Raw genomic sequence first — 24,219 nt, forward strand, 5'->3', positions numbered from 1 at the left:
AGGCAGAAGTTTGGAGACTGCAGCTCTGAGGAGGATCTTCGGGGAAAAGGTGGCGCTTGATGAGACAGAGTGGTTGCCATGGAGATTAAAATATGCATGAAAGAATCAAAACACTTTATATGTTTTTGATGTGGAAATAACACTATAACATAACGTAAGGCTTAAAAAAACCCTCAATTTTACATAATATTTCCACTTTAATGCTCTGTGTGCCTTCCTCTTAAACAGGGATATTCGGTTTTCTATCTGTGCGAGTGAAACCATACAGAACAGTTTGTTATGTGAGAGGAACACAAGGCTGTGCTCTCTGAAGCTGCTTCTGTTTGTGCATACAGCGAGAGAAGGAGCCTGACAGACAGAACAAACAGTGTTAGCCTTTAACCTCCCAGCAGACAGCGGGTTCACCGGTGAGCTCATGTGATTTCTTACCTCTGTCTGCCTGGGAAGCAGAACGCCGCATGCGGTCTCTGCCTCTGGATGGAAAACCCAACAACTTCTCAGTGTCTCTGCGATCTCTGGCTTCCCCTGACAGGAGGCGGGTTCACGCCTTCTCGGATTGACAGGAGCTGGGTGTAATATTTAGAAGTTTAACAGCGGTGTCGTCATGTGCGCTGCAGCAGCACGCTGCAGAGAGAGCAGCCAAAACCTGGCAAACATTACCTGATGGATGAACTAACACCTTCCTGCGGGTCGGGCTTGGTCCTTTCTGCGCGCTGGATGTCCTGAAAACATCTCGCTGGTGACACGGTGTTAACAGCTCTTAGTTATGGTACCTCACAATTAATTGGCTGATGATGAGGCTAGTTATGATGTAATCTTTCTCACTCCCTCTTCCTTGCACACAGCTACAGCCCCCTCCCTTTCTTTCCTGTTTCCCCACCTCTTTCCCTGTCTTTCTCTCCTATCCTAACCAACATGGCCGCTAAGTCGGATGGAGCAGCGGTGTCTGTGGAAGATGACAACACGCCCAGGAGCCTGTCGGAGCCGGGGAACCCCGTGGCCCGGTCCCGCTGCACCGCCGCCGGTGGGAAGCCCTACACCCTGCTGGACTGCTGCTGGGTGCTCTGCGCCCTGCTCGTCTTTTTCTCCGACGGAGCGACCGACCTGTGGCTGGCCGCAGACTACTACCTGAGAGGCGACTACTGGTGGTTCGGCTTGACTCTGGTCTTTGTCGTGGTGCCCTCCGCTGTCGTGCAGGTGCTGAGTTTCAGGTGGTTCGTGTATGACTACTCGGATCTTAGCGGCGGTGAAGGTTCGGGCAGCGGCGGGAGCTGTGCGGCGGCGGCGGCTGCAGGCGCGGCAGGCGCCGATGCCACAGCGGGCGATAGCACGTTAAGCACCAAGGACAGCGACCAGCATGGTGGGAACGCGCCAGCGGTGAACGCCGCGAATGTTACCCCGGTGTATGCGTCCTCTGGCCCGCCTGCTGCGGCGGTGAGAGTCGGCTCCCCCCGGAGATGCTGCACCATCTGCATGTGGGTCTTTCAAACCGTGCTTCACGTGCTGCAGCTGGGGCAAGTCTGGAGGTAAGACCGCTCCGGACCGGAGGTGTGCGGAACAAGAGGGGTGTGCTCGCATCTGTGTCCACGCGTACTCTACGCGTGCGCGTGTGTGCATGCGTGTGGCTTTGTACTGGATAACCGTGCGGGATGCAGACACAAGCATCGCATCCCGCACGGCTTTCTGCTCATTAAGCAGCCTAGAAATGCGTGCGTGTGCGGGTTCTCCATGTTGGTCTACCAGTGCATGCTTCTCGGTCGGTTCATCAGCGTGTGCGCGCCCGCGCCCCGGCATGTTACCGAGCTGATCTGGCGACAGAAATGTGCAGAACCCGACCAGACCGTAGAGAGATTAGATACCTCCCCCTCTGAGCCCATTTGTCTCCCGGACCGAACCTTCAGGTCCGGCTGCCGTTCCTGCTGTGGCTGAGCCTGAATAGACGGAGGCATACAGCTGCTGGAGCTCCACTGGGAGCTCCTCTCTCCCCACTGCTCCCATATGTCATGATACAGATATGTTGACAGGAGCTCTGTGGTTTAACCTCCTCCTCCTCCTCCTCCCTGCTCCTTTCAGTGAATTATTTCTGTTGATGCTGAATGTTGCTTATTTCCCTCGAGAAAGCGGCGTTTTGGGTGGGAACTGGATCCGAACTGGAAATGAAATGAGAATATGGATGAGCCCAGAGCTCCGGGGCGTTTTTTAAAAATTCCACCACTAATTGTTGCTATTTTTAAAACGTGATGAAACATCAGAAATGCTTCAGGTTCAAACTAAGTGAAGCCTTCATGTCTAAAGTGCTGCTCAGTTGTGCAGGTATTTACTCTTTTAAGAGTTTTACTTCGTCATGTTTTGCTGTCATTTTTGCAGAGTTGCTCAGTTTTCTGCTTTCCTGTTTGTTCTCCACTCACCTCTCCAGGTTGCTCCTGCTGTTCGGGTTTCATTGCCATCCTTCAGATCTCCTTGTTGCTCATGTTGATCCTTTTGTTCTGACTGCAGATTAATAAATAGTCAAGTTTTGCTCTGGACTCACTGGCCAGATTTCCAGTCCATTTTATTCTAAATTCATGAGTTGTTTTGGTTTGAAACCCAAGGATTCCAACCTTACATGTTTTTTTTTTTTTGATCAGTTTGAGAGATTTAGTTTTCAGATATTATTTTTCCAAGGTCACAAAACTGAACTTTCTTCACAGGGAAGGAAGTTCAGGTTTGTAACCTTGGAAAAGGGCTGTTTCATTGTCAATGTCAAGTCAAAAGCTGATATAAATTTTAATGTGTTATGGAAAATGAACCATCCAGCCAGACCTTATCTTGGTTTGGGGTTTCTAACCAATTTCCTTACAGAAAGCTAGAAACATTTCATCCACCTGCAGAAGCAGCAGTCTCGGGCCGGCGTCCTGCAACTTTTAGATGTGTATCTACATCAGTGCACCTGGATATATTAATAGGATAATTACCAGAGCTTAATGCATGCTGAGGAGGTAATTTAGCCATTTGATTCAGGTCTGCTGGACCAGAGATGCATCCAAACGTTGCAGGACGCCATGTTAATGTCTTAATAATAATCTGCATGTCATGCTGACCTCCTTCCTCTGGAGCTCGTCAAGCTGCCTGGATCAGGCTTGGAGTAAATTTCTTTATACTCCAATATTACCTGTAACAGGTTTAGGTTACACTTATTTAAATAAAAACAGCTCACTTATCAAATATGTAGACCAGTGAGAATTAAAGTGATCAAATTTACTACCCAAGGCAATGAATCCATCATAATCTAAGTGAAGAAGTAAAAAACAATCCAACATTTAATTTGATTTTCAGTGGAAAATGTCAGTAGGAGAACAGATTCTTGAAAACATTCCCACATCTGCAGTCAGATCAAGATGCCAGCTGCTTGTTTGGGAGGCATAACATAAAAAAGCCATTCCTGTCCTACTATCAACTGGAGCCGTTGGTCCAATGAGACTGAGATAAAGCTTTTCAGAGACAAACATGTTAGGTGGGCTTGGCTCGAAACAAAGGACGAATATGTAGAAAATCACTTTTTATGCTCCAGCCTGGAGAAGAATAGGAGCCAAACGGGTTGGCGGGGAGGATGAGTCTCTCTGGTGATAAAACTGTAAAGTTGTTCATGTTGGAGGGTTTTCTTTTCCTCAGTACTTAAACTCCTTTATAGGATTTTTCTAAATATTTTAAAAAGAGATCACATTTCTTCAATAAAATGTTAAGACTTTTTACCCAATAAGTGTGACATTCCTGCTGTTGGTTGATGTTTTTCAGACCAAAACCATTTGTCTCTTTCAAATAAACAAGTTTTGAATCATAATTAGGAACAAAGCAGCTTTAGAAAAAGTTCAGCTTGCAAGTTTTCAAAATCACAATGAAGCCATTTGGCCACTTTGTCACTTTCCTCGATGATTTTGGCATCGTCTGCTGCTTCAGAGCGAAGAATCAGCCACAGACACTGGAGGCCAGAGTAACCAATCACATCCGCCTGCTCCAACATAACACCACCATGTTGACTTTTCTCTTCTAAAAACCCGTTTTAGACTCAACATTATCAGGATGTCAACATTGTTTTAATTTAAAATACACAGATAAGATCAAACTTGTACTAGTAGAAATTTCTCCAGTAGGGCTTACTCTAAAATAAAAGAATTATCATTTAAACTTTCATTTTTAAGTGGATTTAAGTGAAAGTATGAATAGAAAAAAAATATGATTATAAGCATCATAATTATAAAAATATAATATTATTTATCTGCACCTCATTTTCTCCTCTTCTTCCACTGCTGTTCATATGGATTTGTTTATCCAACCAGTTTATGGTTTTGCATTTGTTATGAAGGAAAAAGACTCTGGAGCCCAAATCTGCAAGTCTTTGACAAAAGGTGGAGAAATGAAGTGACTGTAAGAAAGGAAATATATCAACTGGGGAATTAATCTGAAAAAATGCAAATAACATCACATTAACATTCAATATGAAGAAATGAATCAGTTGCATAATAGAAAGAAGTTTTCCAGGAGCATGCAGCTTCAGCTCAGGGTCAGTTTAAAAAAACTAAACAGGATAAATAATGAAATTACGTCTGAAATACGCATGACCACAAAAACGTGCTACGGCTGAATCTGTAAAGATGGAGGAAGCCAAAAACAGGATGCCATTAAATGAAGATTTGCGTTACATCAGCATATTCAAAAATAGAAGATGAGGGAGTCCTATAATCACATGCAGAGTCGGTAATGAACAGCTTTAATGAGACACAATAAGGAGCCGGGAGCCGGAGGAGTCGGGTTAAATGTGGAAGAGTGAGATTGGGCTCAGAGTTACTCGGGTTTACGGTTCTGATCCAGCAGCAAAGATACAAAAAACCGGCACATGTGGGAGTGGTGGGAAAAGAATCCTCTGTAGTTGTTCCCCTTCAGCGCTGCTCAGATATCATTTACTCGCTCATATGGGTAAATGTCCAGGTTCTTATGTATTTGTTTGCAGAGAAAGAGCTAAAGTCATTATATTTGATAGGTGAAAACAGTTTGTTAGACATCATGAAACATTTTTCCAACAGTTTCAATGGATTTTGAGAGGCTTGCAGAAGTATTCACAGCTTTTGAACTGTTTTGTTCCCCTTTTGTACCTGAATGTTGCAGATGTTTCATTCTGAGTTAACACTTAGAACTGTGAGTTCACTGCAAAAACACCAAATCTTACCAATGATTGTTGGTCGAGTTTCTAGAGCAAATATCTTAGCACACTTGAAATAAGACAAAATTAACTTATAAGGGACCTTTCATCAGTAACTTGTTTCAAGTAAATATTTTTCTAATATTGATTTAGAAGGGTACCAACTCTATTGACAGATTACTATTCACCAATATTAAGGAATTATTGACTTAAAACAAGCTCCTATATCTTGTTTAGTCCAGTTTTGTCTCATTTCAAGTGTACTAACATATTTACAGGAGAAACTAGACCAAACATACACCTGAAATAAGACAAAACTAACTTACAAGTAACTTTTTAGCAAGGTGTAGGAGCTTGTTTTGGGTCAATACTTCCTTGATGTTGATGGAAAAAAGAACTGGTTATGAGGTTTTGTATTTTTGCTGTGTTTCCAGGAATACATTTTCCAGACACACACACACAGAAACACACCTTGCTGTACCAGCTGTGCTTTACCTTTTCAGACTTCTCGGTTAAGCTAAGCTCACTCATGCATGCTTCAGGCTCCGGTGGGGTTTGCTGTGCAGAATTATGTCCTCATCAGACACCGTACAGTTGTCTCCACACCCGGTTTTTGTGATTCTGCAGATTTGTTTGGGAATTTGTTTGCAGCAGTAAGATCCTGTCGCCTTTCTGTGTGGAGTTTATGCTCTTGCTGTGGATGGATGAGTTCTCTGAGGTTCTTACTGGTGTGTTTGTGATTGATTTTATGATTTGCTGGTCCTTTTGATGAACTGCGATCCTGTCCACTATGAAAAAACAGAACATCTCACCAAGTATGTTGGTCTAGTTTCTAGTGCAAATATCTTAAGACACTTGAAATAAGACAAAACTAACTTACAAATAACTTTTCAGCAAGAAATAGAAGCTAGTTTTAAGTCAATAATTCCTAAATATTGATTTTAAAAAAGTATGATTTTCATTGGCTTTTTTTTTCACTCAGATATTTCCCCATGTTACAAATGAAATAATCTGCAAGTGGAACTACTTTTTTTTTATCAATATTTAGAAACAAGCTTCTACACCTCGCTGAAAAGTTAATTTTGTCTTATTTGAATAGTACTAAGATATTTTCACTAGAGGCTAAACAAAAGCCTTTAGTAAGACTCTGAGTTTTTACAGTGTAGGTTGAGCAGAGACTCTCTCATCAGCCATCTTCATGTTTGATCTGATTGGTGTGTCGGTGCTCGTTTCTCAGATTTCCAGCCGTCAGTACTTCTGTTGCTGCTGTTTATCTAAAGAAACGTTTTGGGTCAAGCTGTCATTTCGCTCACGCTGTTCAGCAGTCACCCTGCAGAAAGTCCGTCTGAAGAGATGCAGGCTGGTATTGTGCAGCTGCAGGAGCGAAGCAGATCCTCCAGTGGTGGACAAGGAGGTTTAGAATCAAGGTCAACTCACGTTTTCTCAACCAGGAGAGGCTCCGCTCTGCTGTTTATCGCCTTTTCCCATCTGCATTTAAAACTCAGCTGCTGAAAGGCATCAAGGTCACATTTCTTTATCTGTGAGTGCCTTAACGGGCATCATGGGAGTTGTAGTAATTCCTTAGCTGAGGTGGGACTTGAAGAGGCACAAGAATTGATGGAAGTGTTTAACTTTATCTTGCGTTTACATGCCTCAGTGCATTAAAACCTTCGCCTGCAAGGACAGAATCTCAGTAACGTAATGACCAAACTGGTTTATACTGCGGTTGTAACTCATGAACACTGATTGTTTTCTCTGGATCCACCTCTCTGTGCTTTCATCACATTTTCAATAACTGCATTAATGTCTTATACATGTGTTTTTTTTTTATAAATGATTCTTTTTTTAAGTATTGGCTTCTGTTCTTAGATTCAGAGATGAGTTCTGTCCTCACCACTGATCTTAAAGTTGCAGGATTTGCTCACTGCATTAACAGCATAAGTAAAATACTAAGCTTCTGACTTTTTAAAATACATTTAGAGAATGTAGCAAGATGCTAAGTTGCTGCAATTTATATTTGCCTAAAAAGTCAGTCACTAAAACCAGGAAGCTGGAGCACATCAGCCATTTCTAAACTCCTTCCACTGGAGCTCAGAGAATATTTTAAAATATTCTGTTAGTTTATAAATCGCTTCCTGGTTTAGGACCCAAATGAAAGACGTGGTACGGTCCAGGCCTCTCAGGTCTGACCAAATACTTTTGATCTAGTTTTCAGTGTAAATGTCTTAGTACAGTAGAAGAAGAGAAAATTAACTCACAAGTAAAGTTTCAGCAAGAAACAGGAGCTTGTTTCAACTCAGTAATTCTTGAGTACTGAGTAAAAAAGTGAGATGTTCCACACACAAAAAAAAATATTTTCATGTTATAAGTAAAATAATCTGCATTTGTTTTTCCATATCAGACTTATTGTGTAGAGAAACACAAATAAAACCAACACAAAAGAAAGCTATGAGGAAGTTAAATAAAGTGAATGCTACAAAACATACCCAAAACATACCAATAAACTATTTATTCAATCAAATGATTAAAGCTACAAAGTGATTATTGCAGATTAATTTACAAAAGTTCTTTGTCTTAAGCTAAAAACCACAGAATGCTTCACTGACAAACCGCAGTTTGCACGATTGTTTTTAAAGCTACTTTGTTAAAGAACAAGCAGCTGAAACAGTCAGATGAAGGTTTGTTAAGATTTTACTGGACAGAGAAACGTACTGCGCGGGTTTGGTCCTGTATTTTTATGATCTGCGCCCGATCACATCAATCTGATGTGCAGAAAAGTGATGGAACAAATTCCACACAGACTCTCAGCTCAGGCGGTCCGACTGTCGGTCCGGTTGGTCCGGTCGGTCCAGTGAGTCCAGTTGGTCCGGTTGGTCCTATGGGTCCAGTCAGTCCGGTTGGTCCAGCTTTGGCTAATAATCAGGCAGAGTAGCTAAATGGCAGCTCACTGTGCTGAATCACTCAAATCTGTTTTGTTTGAATGCATTTGTGTGTGTGTGTGTGTGTGTGTGTGTGTGTGCGTGCGTGCGTGCGTGTGTGTGTGTGCGTGCGTGCATGTGTGTGTGTGCATGCGTGTGTGTGTGTGTTATAATAGTAATTTTTGATGAATATCACTTATTGAAAGTGATATTTTTTCTAATTTTATAGGTGAAATAATCTACAAATGGATCAAGTATTTTTTTCATCAATATTGTTATTATTGATGTAAAACAAGCTCCTATTTCGTGCTGAAAAGTTGCTTACAAGTCAGTTTCGTCTGACTTCAAGTGTACCAAGATATTTGCACTAGGAATGAGACCAAATATACTTGGTAAGATTTTGTGTTTTTGCATTTTTTTTATGTGCAGACAGTAAAAAGCAGCATAACTGCAGTTTGGATGTGCAGCTGGAGGTTTCTGGGAGTGACTCTAATAAGCTCTGCTAACCTAGCTTACTGGCTAGCTGTTGTTGCTAACTGTAGTTTGTTAACCTGCAGTGTGTGTGTGTGTGCATGCGTGTGTGTGTGTGTTATAATAGTAATTTTTGATGAATATCACTTATTGAAAGTGATATTTTTTCTAATTTTATAGGTGAAATAATCTACAAATGGATCAAGTATTTTTTTCATCAATATTGTTATTATTGATGTAAAACAAACTCCTATTTTGTGCTGAAAAGTTGCTTACAAGTCAGTTTCGTCTGACTTCAAGTGTACCAAGATATTTGCACTAGGAATGAGACCAAATATACTTGGTAAGATTTTCTGTTTTTGCATTTTTTTTTCATGTGCAGACAGTAAAAAACAGCATAACTGCAGTCTGGATGTGCAGCTGGAGGTTTCTGGGAGTGACTCTAATGAGCTCTGCTAACCTAGCTTACTGGCTAGCTGTTGTTGCTAACTGTAGTTTGTTAACCTGCAGTGTGTGTGTGTGTGTGTGAGAGAGAACATCCATGTCTGTGTGTGTTTTGCTGCTGTTTGGATGTCAGCATCTTGTCTCCCTGGTGGTGGCCTGCAGCAGCTGGAGGAATGCACAGAATTTCATAACATTTCTCTTAAAGAATTCAAAGTCCCTGCAGCGTGTGTGCACGCTGGTTTATGTAAAATTTAGTGAAGTTATTGATTATGAATAAAACTGTGCCTGGCGGGGGAGGGAGGGCGATGATGCACAGCTGTCTGTCTGCCTGTGCCTGTCTCCCCTTCATTCAGGCTCTGTATGCTCTCCTGTCTGTCGGTCTGTCACGCTGCGCTGAATAATTCACTCCGGTTCTTCAGGGAGCTGTCAATCACATCTTTCAGAGTTTGTGTATGTGTTTGTGAAGAGATCTAGCATTTCCTACAAGTTTGCTCCTGTTATTCGCTCTCTTTTACTTTCACCCTGTAATCAGCGAAGAAGCAGGTAGGGGTGGGTTTTGGCAATGAGGCTTGATGGATGGAGCGGTTCTGAGTGTGAAAAGCGTGAAACACACCTGTCATCCCCCCCCCCCACCTCCTCACATGCTCACAACACGTGTTTGTAATTGTTTATGTGCTGCATGCTAGCTCAGTTAGGGTTTATCCTGCGATGCATGTTATTAGCCTGTGCCTTGCAGCTATATGTGTCTGCACGCTTATTGAAGAGTGACTGTGTAGAAAAATAACTCGGGCGCAAAATGTGAGAACACACTGTTTACCAATGCTCCTATATTACCTCTGCCTCTGCAACAGCAAACATGTCATCGCTTCAAAAACGGGACCTGCTCCCATTAAACTGGCAAACTCTGGCATTTAAGCAGGAGCGCTAAATCAAATTTAGGTTGAATGCCAAGCAGCAGCAGTGAGCACGCTACCAGGACTGCATTAATACCAGCCTCTCTAATCAAAAAGGGAAGTGTAGCGAGGCGCTGCATTTATTAAGACTATAAAACACATGTAGATACTGTAGACGGATTTCATCATGTCAAGCATGAAGACCTGGCTGCTGTCGTCTTCTGAAGAATTTATCACAGCAACTTCCACTCACCTGTACATTAACACATTATGTGGTGGATCGATTGAATCAGATCAAACTCTGCTGTCTGCTTCTCTGGATCCCCGCCTCCCGTTTGCTTTGAAAAGTACTGAAGAGGATTAGGGCCAATGAAAGAAAAAAGAGAATTTTGACGTTTTTACTCAGAATTCTGACTTCTCACTCAGAATTATAAAAAAAAAATTTATCATTCTAAATTCGGAATTTTTACTTTTTTCTAAGTTTTCCCTCAGAATTCAGATGTTTTTTCAGAAGTTCGACTTTAATCTCAGAATTCTGACTTTTGTTTGTCAAAATTCTGACTTTTTTCTCAGAATTCTGACTTTAATCTTTAGATGCCAAAAGTCAAAATTCTGAGAACAAAATAGAGTTCTGAAATTATAGTCAGAATGTTTTTTCTGTGACTCTAACCCTCCTGTGTCTTAAAGGCAGTGGCATTAAAAAACACTTCCATTGTTTTTTAAGTGTTACATTAGAATAGGTGAATGGAAACTGTAAAATTTAAAGTAGCTTCCTCAATTTTTCAAAAAAAAAAAGCTTGCATGTACACTTGAGGTGGTTTACGGCTTTTCTGAAAAGAGCTAATGTGCTAAAGTTGGAAACATATTTGTTGAATCAGTTCAGATGTAGCAAACGTCCCCACTCACTAGGGGATCTCTACCTTACCAGAGGCACAAAACTAAGAAAATAATAAATAGTAATAGGGTTTTTTGGTGTCTGGAAAATGAGCTGTTTTAAAAACCTTCCAGATGTAATGTCACAAATCAGCAGGCACTGCCCCTCACCTAGCAACCCCAGCGAAACTGGCTTTACAGCTTCATGCAATGTACAATGGCTGCTGGAAAAGAAGTATTTTATTGTTGACTTATCATCCTAAAACCACTTGCTTGATGCATTCTTGTTGGTTGTGCAGGAGGTTCCACTTCTGCTTTTCGAGGATGTACGGTTGTATAGATGTGCATCTGTTTGCAGCCATTTTCATGTGTGAGTGTAAACATTGAGTTGTGGGCCGTGGCCAGCTGCAGCTTATCTGGATTTAAAATGACAAGACGCTGTAAAACAACTCAAAACAGGCTAAAATCTCTTTATCTAACTATGACTTCATGCAAAACATGTAATGAACATGTTTAGCAAAGCCCACAGATCTGCCCTAACCTGTTCAAGGAAGCATAACTAATAGATGTTCTCTGATGACCTTCATCCTCGGTCTTCACTCCAGGGCAAAGCCTGGTCTCCTCAACCCCAGTAAACCTCTATCTTATTTAATATGCACATGACCAGTGATTTGAGTCGTGTGTTGCAGGTCCAGGACCAGTTTGCTTTGAGAGATCCTGCAGGGGGCAAACTGCCCCCGACAGCGCAGCTTCCAGGATGCCCTCATTACTCACAATGCTCTATTATAATGAAGTGGCATTTAACGGAGGGCAGAACTGAGCTGAGTGGGACTTTTCAACACTAACAGGGTTTTCTCTGCTATCGGGGGGCGCTGCAAGCAATTACTTGAGAAGATTTTTGGCACTTGCCTTTTGTAACCTCTCAGTTTGTGCTGAACATCAAGCTTATTGCCAGAAATTATCGCCTGAGAATTTGAAACAGTTGAAGTGTCTGTACTTCATGAAATGAAATGGAAAAAAAAGAAAAACGTCCATAATTCCTTAAAAACATTCATTACTCTTTAAAGAGTTTTAAACCTTTCAACTCTCAGCAAAATTCTTGATGGTGTTTGAATCTTTTAGCATCATGCTTTATTACAACCAGAGGTTGCGTTAACTAAATATTTGACGTAGTTAGCGTTTTATTTTTTCACATGAAGGGAAAATCTGAAACTTGTCATTGTATGAATTACAATTCACATCTGTGAATATTTGACATCTTCAACTTTGCACACAGAGTTTATCACGGAGGTTATGGAGCCTTTAGGCTGATGAAATTAAATAAATATATAGACCATGAAATACATGTAAATCTCCAATTAATTAATTAAATGCATCATAAAATTATAAAAACTTCATGAAATAATTAAATGTCATTGAGTTATTAAATGCATCAATAAATGAACATATAATAAAACTGTGAAATATGCAATTAAATAATTAATTGTCTCATGATATAGTTAAATCTTTTTAAATAATGAATTTAAAAAGTAAACAACTGTAATGGACGACAGAGCCGCTGCTTCTGGTTGGTTCATTTCTGATTCAAAGAATGATCTGATTGGATGCTGGAAAAGACTGTTGTTGTGCTAAAAGGAGTTAGCATATCAGGATAGCTATTCAAGGGTAAAATAGCATCTCAGTGCTAACATGTAGCAGCAGCACAGATGCTAATGCTAATGTTAGCATGAATATTTCTGAAGAAGTTTCACGAATAATCAGATGAAACTTTGCACCAATCTGATGGTAAAACAACAAGAATTACAGATTAGAAACAATAGATTTCTTATTTATTTCATAAAGGGGACAATGCATTTTAATGAATACATCACGTAAATATGCCAGATTTCGCTAACAATGCTAATTTTCACCTGTAGTGCCCTTCCAGGTTGCATAACAACATACTAAATATGTTTGTTGTTGAGCTCAGGTGTTTATTTCTTCAATAATTTAGCAGCAAAATAGTTTTTGAATTGAAAATGTTGCTTATTAACCCTTAACAGATGAGATGATCTGTAAAGAACCTAAAAGATTCACTGCTGTAGCTGCAACAAAAGGTGCAGAGTTGACTTTGTGTGTTAAAAACAAATGGTTAAAAGAAGTGGATTTTATGGCTCTAAACTTATCGATGCATAGTTTTAATTCATACAAGCAGCTCTGTTTCTGTCACAGGTTTATTTAAATACACTCTCATGCTCACTACTGCAGCTGCATATACTGTAGTTTAAACTGTTCAGACTGATGAACAAAAAGCATGCAGTTAAAACACATTTAAAAACTAATTATGGCTATAAATGAATGATGTGGCGTTTATCTAAACAGCAGCCACTGAGGCATTAAATTCATCCCGGCCTCAGAATGTTTACGTCTCCATCCATTTTCTGTTTTTACCTGTTTGACTCGATCGTCTCTGGCCAACCTGAGCGCCGACGGATCGGTGGGCAGACGGAGCTTCTTGATAGATGGCTTCTTATGCAAATTGATAGATGGTGTAATCTGGGACACTGCATGGACTCGGGCCTGCACACGGTGTGTTGGTTTATCTCTGTGTGCACATCGGCGGTGTGTGTTATTAGCATGTACCCTGCAGGTACACACACACACACACATCTCTCTCTCTCTCTCTCATTGGTACAAACGCATTCAGACACATTCTCCTCGAGTGTGTGAACTTTCTGTTCAAAGCCCAGAGGAACGGTTGTATCGTGGTGGATTCTAGTTCTCTCTCTCCCTGAGCTCTCTGAACTCACACACTCTCTGATCTGTCTCCCTGGATTTTCCTCTGTTTGACTGTGTGTGTGTGTGTGTGTGTGTGAGTGTGTGAGGTTGGGGGCGGGTAATGTTTGAGAGGAAAACTCTCCAAACGTGAGGACCTTTGATTTGCCCACACTTAGCAACTGGGACTATTTTGTTCCAGATGTCAGAAACAGTTTTTGATATTTTATCTCTATTTTCGTGCTTGTTGATTTCTCCGAGCAAAACTTACATTCTGTTTCCAAGGAGATATTTATAGTTAAGTTTATGGGCGCTCCTTATTTTAACTTTTCAACACTCACTTGTTTTTTTTTCTTTTTAGCATTTTTAGTTTCCTTTGTGTTTACTTTAACCTCTGTCAAAGTTAAAACGTCACCTATGAATCCACTCAAGTCCAAAATTATTCATAACCTTATCAGCTTGGTCTTTATCCTTTTATTGAAATTTTACTTGTCATAACTTCTGGAATTGTGTAAATTGAAATAAGTTTTTTGTGTTACTGTACAGCAGTATGTAATTTAATATTTAATTCTTTAACCTGCTCGTGTTGATGTCGATGAGAAAAGACTGGATTATTTTTGAAAGGGTTAAGAAGGTTTTGTCTTTAGATTGTATTTTTGTTGAGCTATAAATAGCTTTATAAATTTGTTGAGGAATAAAATAGTTATTTAAAAAGCTTTCTGACCTCTGACCTCTGACCTGGTCACATTTAGAGTTTGAATATCTCCCAGTTCCTTCTGCATGTTTAACTTTTCTATCAGTGTGTGGACTTAGTTGTCACTTTAAAAAAAAGAACATCTCGATCCTGTCTTGTGAAAAAGCTGAAGTGTTGTTCTTTGTTGTTTTTATGAGTTGCAGGAACCTTTTGATGTATCTTATATGACACACACACACACACACACACTCACTCACTCACTCACTCACTCACTCTGCTCATCCTGTTGATGTTCATCCTGCTTCATCGTTTTTAGCCGTTTGTCTTTGTTGTGAAGATGTTGGTGGTTTTCTCCAGCAGTCGCTGGGTTAAATGGAGGTCCACCTCCACCTCGTCTCCAGTCCTTCACAGGGGAACGTTGGCTACGTTCACTCAGCAGCCAAAGGTGACCTACATCCGACTTTTTCTCTGAAGTTTGAACGGCCCGATTCTGATTTTTTCCTCTCTCAAAAAATCCAATTTGTGCCACTTCTATTGTATCCGATTGTTTACAGTCTGAATGGTCATGTCATAATTCTGCACCAAAAGAAGCCAGAAGCAATAAATCTGAACATAAACTGTGACTGAAAATAATAGGTATTACCTTTTGAAATGAGTCTGCCATGTGAGTGTAGCCATGGAGACACACAGGACAAAACATGCATTCACTCTAATACGTAAGAGCAGCTCTGACAGACATATGAATCTAACAGTTTGGTTTCATGACGGTGAGAGGAAGCCTGAGCACCAGGTGAGAACCTGCACATGCAGAAAGACCCAAATCAAGATTCAAACCCAGAACCTTCATGCTGCAGGGCTGCAGGGCTGCAGGGCTGCAGGGCTGCAGCCTGCTCTACTTTTCTATTGATGAAAAAATAAAAGACAAACACAACAAAATGCTGCTAAAAGGTCGATTGTGCTGATTTTATAAGACGTAACCATGACAATGGTGACATCATGCGTTTCCACTGACCATATAATTACACAAATTAGAGTTATGAAGATAAATTCACTTCATGCAAACATGTTTTTACTAAAGAGTTTCTGTTAGGAGGAGTTTGGATATTTTACAAAGCTATAATAGAAACATTTTTTGCGTCTTCTCGTGTGAGTCGACGCCTTTTTCACCAGCAGACAAAGAAACGACAGGAAGTAGTAGAAGGAAGATGGCGCAACACGTTTTTTCAAGATTTAAATGGCAAACGAGCTTACTTGTTTGGTTTTAATTGTTTCTTATTCAGTGGAAAAACCACAATTGTGAAATCGTGTTTTTTCCACATTAGCAGAGTATGGAAAACGTGGGAGAAGCCAGCAGTGGGTCGGTCTGGACTGCAGCTGTGCAGAGTTGTGTAATAAGTGGAAGAGGAAGAACCGGCTGGCATTAATAAGTATCGGGCCTAATTTTCTCTGCTTCACTTATTAATAAGATGAGTTGTCTGCACCTGTGCTTGTAGATCATTGCTTTATTGGATCCTCGCCCTCAGCAGCCAACACTCCCACCAGCAGCACGGTTTAGTATTTGTGGTCACACACCTACTTGCTCCGGATATTAAAGCTGCACCTGTTGAAAACTGGACGTGTGTTGGACTAAAAGCTGCTGCTCTGAGTAAGTCATGTAGAGGAATCTGATCTGACACCAGCAGCTTGACTCCACAAGCTTTTCAGAGCCTAAAAATTCTGACTGCAGTGTTTAGATCCGTATCTCTGAGTGTATTTTCACCTCCCAGACAACCTTGCTTCACATTTGAACAGCTGTATAAAGCGTTTTCCGAATCGCTGTGAAGAGAAAAGAGGCTTCCTTTATTTGCCTTAGCAGACCCCGGCCTCCTGAGATAATGAAGGAGCTGCTGAATCCGGCTGCAGACGGAGCCTGTCGAGATTTCTGCTCCGCTTCACAAAACGTGTTTGAAAGTGAATTTAATTCACTGATGTTTTTATCAGCAAAACGATTTGGACGTTTTACGGTTCAACATTTCAGTCGGAAGTAAGACATCATGTGAATGGTGGTTGGTAGATGTGAATGTAAACCAGTTGGGGATGTCGGTGTAAGCGTAGATGTTTGACTGGAGTTCTGTGGAGACGTTATCATGGATCAGTATCTTACACTGACAGATATTTCACTTATCAATGGAAAAATGTTTCTGTTATAAGTGAAATAATCTGCCAGTGGAACTAGAACTTTTTTTTTTATCAGGATATTTTTGACTCAAGTTTTCGACTTTCTCCTGTCTTACAACATTTTATGCTGATTGATTTTTTTGGTTTGTTTCATCTCTGTTTTTAATATCAGTTGATTAAAATGTGTCCTGCGATGTATTTCGGTGCATATCCAGTTAGTCATTTACAGAGAAAACATTCAAAAGCTTCCACTGCTTTGCTGTGAACAACATAAAGTTTACTGACTCGTGTTTCGGCTGCTCTCTGCTGGGCAGCTGGAGATCTCTGAGCCTCAAAAGGAAAAAGGAAACATTTCTCTGTCTCTTGTGGTATTCATTCTTTGGGAAGTAAGAAAGAAGCGTCACCTGCAGAAGGAAAATATCAGCATCAAGACAGGAAGGATTTCAGAGCGACATCGATCAGCTTTATGTGCAGCAAAGAGCTTCCATTTATTTCTGTATTCATCTCTAACAGGGTAATTCTTTCTGTAACAGCTCCATATATTCTGCCACTAGTATTTTTCATCTGTTTGACGAAGCCTTTGAACCAGCAGTGATGGAGAGAGTAAATTCAGCAGCTCTTGGATATACATGAACATATGCTGCTGTATTTTAATTAAATTTGTGCTGAATGAGGGAAGGACGGCTGCTGAGATGACCAGCCAGCTTTAATCAGTCGATGACCAAACACTCTGCTGAACACGCTCCTGTTCCCGGACAAGCCCCCAAATCTCACAGCAACCTCTTTCATTTGCATAAATTATCTTATCCACTTCTGTCTCTGGCCAAACATTAGTGACAGGATTTCATGCAACTTCAGAGGTGATGCTGAAGCACCGCAGCATCAAGACAGGAAGGATTTCAGAGTAACATTTTTAACTCATTTTAGAGTTTTTAATTATGATGGAGTGTCAGGGTCATACCAAGAATTTAAATTACGTTAATAAAGTCATAAAATTATGAGAATTAACTTGTAGTATTGAGAGAATAAATTAATAATTTGGCGAGAATAAAAGTTGCACAAGAATAAAGCTGGAATATGAGAATAAAGTTTTAATAATTCAATAAAGTCATAAAATTACAAGATTAAGGTTGCACAAGAATAAAGTCTTAATATTGTGAGAATATTTTATTATTCTTGTAACAAAATATCATGAGAAAAAACTTAGTAATATGAGAATGTAGTTATAATTTGAGATTAAATAATTAAAAAATATGTTATTATATTGTAATGAAATATTATGGAAATAAAGTCAAAACAATATGAGAACAAAGTAATAAAATTACACAAATAAATTCATAATATTACAAGAATAAATGCAAAATAATACAAGAATAAAGTGTTCATATTTTGAGAACATTTTATTATTCTTGTATAACATATTATGAGAATAAAATCATAATATTTTGAGAATAATGTGTAATGTACTTTATTCTCTGTTATTATTTTGACTTAACTTTCATAATTTAATTTTTCCATTTATTTTCTATTTTCTGATGCTCTGTCAGAATTTGGAAAAAAAATCTAGAAATTAAAAAATAAAAAATAAAAAACACCCACAGTGTCTTTTTGTTCGCCTCTTTTCTAAAGCCTGAAAATGAAAACTAAATCTGATGCCGGATCCGTTCGGAGGTTGAGCGCTCAGTTTGGTTCTTTCTATTGTTTTGGTTCTTAACAAGTTTTCTCCCTCCTTCCTGTCGGGCGGCTGCAGATTGGAAACTCTGACATGCAGACAATAAGATCAGATCTGACATTTTCATTCTGCCTCATCTTCCTCTGCCTCTCAACATGTCCATCTGTCTGTCTCCTTCACCTCTTCCTCACTCGCTCCTCCTCCTCCTCAACGTTTCTCTGTCTGTCTCTACTTTGTTGCTTGAAAGAACAGAAAAGAAAGACCACATTTCTGCAAAGTCCTTCTGCTGTTCTTGATTGTGCGTGTGCCAGAGTGTGATTTCAGACCATTTAAAGGAACGACAGACGCCGCTGCGTGTGGATGTGTCACTAATGAAGCCTTGTGAGAATGTTTTGTACGAGAGGGTGTGCAAAATAAAGGGAATTGCTTTAATCATCAATGCAAATGGCAATAAAGAGGGAAAGTAGGGCAGTAAACAGGAAAAGGACAAGAAGCAGGAAAGCAATAAAAGTCAAATTGAATAAAGAGAGAAAGGAAGACAGAGTCTCTCGTGTTTGTTTTTTATTTGAATAAAAAGCCACAAAGAACAATGCAGGCCAGAGCAGAGCGACAGAGAGGAGAAAATAAAAACCTTAAGTGAGAGCTTAACCTCTTTTTGACTCACCCAAATGCATATTCATAGTTTCCATCTTCACATGAAGCTTAAAGCCTCTGAGGAGAAACGACGGAGGAAGGAGTCTAACCACTTCTGCTTTGTTTTAGGCTAAATCAAGCAATTTATGGACATTTTATCATGAGAGTGTAAAGATATAAATTTAGCTCAACATTAAAACTTCATGTAAAATAATCAGTCTAACATTGGTTAGAATATCTTCCCTTTATCAAATCTACTGTGTTTAAAAGGATTATGAGCCTTTTTTGTTTCACACCAACGTTTAAATATATTTTTCATAAAGTATGTAAATAAATCTAGAATTATTTATACATTTAGAAGACTAGAAGTTTTTTCTTTAAAAATCTTTAAATTGATTTCTTTTTTTTAATTAATCTGTGAAAAGATGTAAATCTAAATTTTTACCTCAGGAAAAAGCTGCTTAGCTTAATTATTTAAATGATTTTATGGCTGTAATAATAAATATTTTCCTCTGATTATGGAGAACTTATTTTGCTATTAGAATATGAATTAAAACTGATTTTTCCTCTTTATTTAATTATATATTTTCAAAATTGATGCTCATTTTCTTTGCTATGTTTTGAGAAATGCCTGTCTGATATTTATCAGAAACGTCTTGGTGAATTCAACTAGATCTAAATCTGCCAGTTTATATAGATACATGTTCAAAACTCAAACATAATAACCAAACATGGAGGAAAAGTTTTTAAAAAGTCTTTATTTGCTGATAGTTTTGATTTGAAGATGTCTGAACCAGTGAATAAAAGCTGGTGAAACGGATCCGGAGGAGCAGCTTTAAAGCTGTGCTGCATAGAAACTCAGCACAGATTAATAAATGTCTAAACACACTGATTAATTATTAATAAAATTATGGATTAAATTATTAATAGCAGTTCAAACCCATTCTGTTGTTCAGTTTTCACCACGTCCAGATGCCTAAGAGCCATTTGACTAACAGGTGTACCTAACAAAATGGCCTCTGAGTTTAAAAGCAAACCCCAAACATGTTTACTTTAGAGTCTCTGTTGAGTTCATTTTCATGAGACCCTTTAGATAAAGCATACTGCAGTGTCTACACGTTAAAATCTATGATCCTCCAGCAGAAATGAGCAAAGTGTCAGTAACTCTCTGCTTCTGTAAAGACTTTATTTCCTCACACAGCTGCATGATGTCTGGATTTTATTTTATTTTTGCAATCAGGCGAAAACATTTAGGAGAAGCATTAAATTTGTGCTTCAGCAGAAACTCCATTCAGATCCTATTTTCTGTTTTATTTATATTTTTCAGACTGAATATTTTTTTGAGCTGACTGATTTATATTGAGTCTGAGCAGAGATCTAATCTAAGATGATGGTCACTCTGATCAGATTTCCCGTTTTCAGTTTGTCACTTAATCATAACGCCATGAATGTATTCAAGCTTTTTATTTCTCTCTTTTTTTAACTCTTCTGACAGTTTTTTCTTCAGATTCTCTGTCCATCATTTCTTCAGCTTTTCAGGAACTCCTCCGTCTCTCTCATTCCATATCAATATTTCATTTCTGCTCTTTCCCTTCATTTGTTTAGCTTCCGTTGCCCCGTCTCCTTGTTTTGTTTGCATGTTTTTCTTTATTTATAACTCCTGTCTGCAGACGTGTTCACTCACCTGGAACGGGAGGACCGTGTTGAACAGTGCATGTGTTTTATGTTGCATGATGCGCTCTGTCCTGAACACACATGCGCTCACCCATCCATGAGGTAAACACTCGTTGATTCAAACCTGCTAATTTGAGGGTCTCCTATATATAGACCACCGAATGCACAATTCAGTAATCCCTCGAATCCAATTATATAACTAACAGAGGCAAAGATGCTTAATAAATTAAAGCCTTAATTCCTTATTAAAATAAGCCCAAACATGCTATTCTGTGCTTTAAACTGTTTTCTGCGCCACAATTACATCTCTATTGAATAAATAGCAAATAAACAGACAAAAGTTTGAAGAGAGGATTTGAGAGCAGCTCTTTAATCAATAACAAAGCAAGCTGTTGCCAAGCGCTTCCGCAGACGGATTAAATGGGTTTTAAATTCTCCGAGTGGGATTTATGGAGTGAAACTGTGCCTTATAAGGAAAATAAGTTAAACAAAGCAGATCAATTAATCAGAAATACTTTAAAGTACTTTAAACTTTTACAACCTGTCAGGTTTTTAGGGTTTTATATGATAGACCAACAGATATTAGCTGCGTTTTCACTGATCAAAAAATTGCGGAAGTTGGAAATAAATTTGCTTAATCAAAATATGCCAATGAAAAAATATATATACATAAATATATATGTTTTACACTAGAATGAGGTGTAATTTTGGTTGTATCAAAATTAGTGAATTTCGCAAAACTGCAACAGAAACACTTTTTTCTGAGAACACAAATCACATGAACAACAACCGGATGTTACGATTGATGAAAAAGACGACAGGACGAGGTGGAAGGATGATGTTTATGATTGCGTGTATAAACTTAATGTCTGATTTAAATAGCATTTCTTGTTTACTGGAAACACTGCAACTGCTAAATTATGTTGTTTTTCCTACATCAGTAGAATAGCAACAACGTTTTGCACTCATTTATGGAAACGCAGCTAATAATGCAGGATTGAGAAGTGAAGGTCAACCAGTAGCCTAATCAGTAAATGGAGTCCAGCTGTGCTAAGTTTAATCTCAATAAATCCAAATGATCTGAGAAAGTTTCTGTTTTTTATTGAAGAAAAAACATGAGACCCAGAAACACAGCAGACAGGTCAGGGAGGAAGCTGCTTTTTAGATAAAACAAAAAGCAGCTTCAGCTAAATTAAAGTAGCCGAAGTGTTAATCCTAATCCAATTAAGAATCTGTGGCAGGATGTGAACTGTGATCTAATCTCAGCTTGAGATATTTAGAAAAAAACACTTCAGTCTTTAGGTTCCTAAAGCTGGTGGAGAATTACCTGAAAGGACCTGCAGCTGCAACTGCAGCAAAAAGATCCAACGCTTTTCTGAAGATTTAAATAAACATGCATCCTATTTCTATATTTTTATTAAGTTTAAAAACATGTACTGTCATTATTTTAAGCACAATTATTCACCACTTTGTGTTAGGGAATCACAGGAGTCTTCAACCTGGATTGGTTTTTGGATCTTCCACAATGGTAAAAACTTTATAAAGAACCAACTCATGTTTTCAGACAGAGAGACCAGAACCAACGTAGGCTTTAGAAGTGTTTCAGATTTTTCAAGTGCAGTGTTTGCCAACTTTATTACAAATATCAGCTTCACATAAAATAAATTGTATGGATTTTACAAATGCTTTGTTTTACTTTGTTTTAAAACCAAAAGGAATAAATAATGCATAAAAGAAAATAATGGCAATTGCAAAAAAAAAAATCTTGTTGTAGATATTTTGAAAAATGATACTTGTCTCTTTTCAAAACATCCGGTAACATTTGCAGTTTTGAGGATAATTTATCTGGATTGTGGGCAACAAAGCTGCAGACTCCCAGTTTACTACAAAAAAACCTCAGAAAAACAAATCAGAGTTTGTTGTTGTAAAATTCAGAGCTGCTAAAGGAGCTTTGAAGAAAAAGAAGAAAAAAAACTTTCTGGTTCACATGAGCTCTGGTGCAACCAGAAAGTTTAAGTTTTTTTCCTTCAATCTCTCTTTAGTGGCTCCATAGAACCCTGAGAAAATAAGAAAAAAATTGAAGTGGAGTGAATGCTTTAGCAAGGTACTGTGGGTTTTACCAAACTCTTCCTACATGATGAATTTTCGCCTTCTGGAGCATTCTGACGCAGCAGCAGACATTTCATGATGCACCAAAACATGAACTGACATGCGTCAGCATTTGAAACTCCTCACTCTCTTTTTTCTTTATGCTGTGTATTTGTTTGCTCCATGCTGTCCTTCATTGTCAGAGTCCCATGTGACACCTGCTGCATTCAGAACATCCAGAGTGAGGAAGACTTTCTTTAGTTTTCCTCCTGCAGCAGCTGTTGGTGAAACTGAATCCTGCTGGGAGGAAGAAACGTCCAAACAGCTTTCCACGTTTTAAAACATTGAATCTGGTGGTGGAAGAGGATGAGGAGGGTGGAAAAAATCTGGTAAAATGACAAAGATATTGATGTTTCTAGAAAACATGAAAGCTGGAATTAGACACATAAAGAAAAATAAAATGGCCCCACTTCCCATAATCCCTTGCAGCTGCAAGAGCTCATTGAGCAGCAGAAGCCAGTAAGATGCTGCTCCGCTGTGGGTCACCATGTTCCCGTTTCTCCATGTTTCTCCTGCTGCTTCTGTGAGAGCAGCAGGAAGACTGAGTCTGCAGCCTCAAACTGAGGGCGACAGCAGCCAGAGGTCAAGGTCACAGGTTCAAATCCTCTAGCTGCGCTCGCAAGAACAATGACTAACTGTTACAGAGAAGCAGAAACTGATGAATGAACCTAAAGTTTCTTAATGCCAAGATCCAACCAATTACTATGTTTTCAGTATGTGAGGGAGATTCCTCGCTGTTGAATTTTTTCAGACACTTTGCTGAGGTTTGTCGATATTTTGGCTTCATTTACACAAAAAGTCACAATGCTCAATTAGAATTTTTTTTTTATTGAAATCAGATATATATATATTTTTGTTTTTTGCGCTATTCTTTCAATCCAATCAGACTTTTACTTTTTGTGACATTGACTGTGACTTCTGACGTCTGTTTGGATTCGCAGTGAGAACGAAGAGCGGTGGGATTGTGATGTGATTCGCTTCACTTCGTTCATGAATTCATAATTGTAATTTTCAGCCAATGTTTACATCCTAATTTACTGCGTCTGGATTCTTCTAGTGCATAATTAACATTAAAGCTGAAAATGTGACACTTGTTCAGACTGCAGATGCTTTGAAAATAAAATGATATGAATCTGAATTAATACCTCATATGAAAGTGACACAAATTGGATTTTTTGGGGAAGCGAAAAAATCGGAATTGGGCCTTTCAGACTGTTGTGACAAACACGAATATCCGTTAAAAAAAAAAAGCAGATTTGGATCTCATTTTCCAGGCTCAACACTCATAAGAAAGGCTGCAAACACCAAAATGGGGGAACATTGTTGTGTTGGTGGTGTGACGGAAAAAGCAGGAGCTTCTTAAAGAGACAGAGGCCAATTTCAAGACATCAAATTGCAATGTCTTTTTTTTTTTTCTATTTTCTTATGTTTGAAATATACAACATTTTTAAGAACTAGTATAGTTACTTGGTTGTTCGAGAAAATGGTTCCATATGGCTGATTTTTGTTTTATCATGCAAATCACTGTGAAATGTGTCACACAAGTAAACCTGACTACACCTGGTTGATAATATGGTTATGACTTTGACATCAGATATCACGCTAAGAAAAGCAATGTTATGATCGTTAGAAGTCGGGCGGATAAGCATCTGATAATCCCTGACTTCTTTTTATCTGGTATTGTTCTCAATATATGCAATGAAATTAAATAT

General features: G+C 39.0%; 1 protein-coding gene and 1 long non-coding RNA gene across 4 annotated transcripts in view; one reads left to right on the forward strand and one right to left on the reverse strand.

Moving 5' to 3' along the window:
• Positions 1-916, reverse strand: part of LOC103148203 (uncharacterized) — a 37,745-nt gene extending 36,829 nt beyond the window's left edge. For all 3 annotated transcript variants that reach the window (XR_001664053.1, XR_001664054.1, XR_001664055.1), the window contains exons 1-2: positions 661-916; positions 430-566 (exon numbers count right to left, since the gene is read on the reverse strand). This is a non-coding gene — a long non-coding RNA (uncharacterized LOC103148203). The remainder of the gene's footprint in view (positions 1-429; positions 567-660) is intronic.
• Positions 565-24,219, forward strand: part of LOC103148205 (XK-related protein 7-like) — a 57,356-nt gene continuing 33,701 nt past the window's right edge. The window contains exons 1-2 of the mRNA XM_007566869.2: positions 565-739; positions 846-1,526. Of these exons, the coding sequence (XP_007566931.1) occupies positions 916-1,526 (611 nt within the window). The 5' untranslated portion in view covers positions 565-739; positions 846-915. The remainder of the gene's footprint in view (positions 740-845; positions 1,527-24,219) is intronic.

The sequence above is a fragment of the Poecilia formosa genome, unplaced genomic scaffold (assembly GCF_000485575.1).
Source record: "Poecilia formosa unplaced genomic scaffold, Poecilia_formosa-5.1.2 Scaffold200, whole genome shotgun sequence".
Lineage (NCBI taxonomy): Eukaryota > Metazoa > Chordata > Actinopteri > Cyprinodontiformes > Poeciliidae > Poecilia > Poecilia formosa.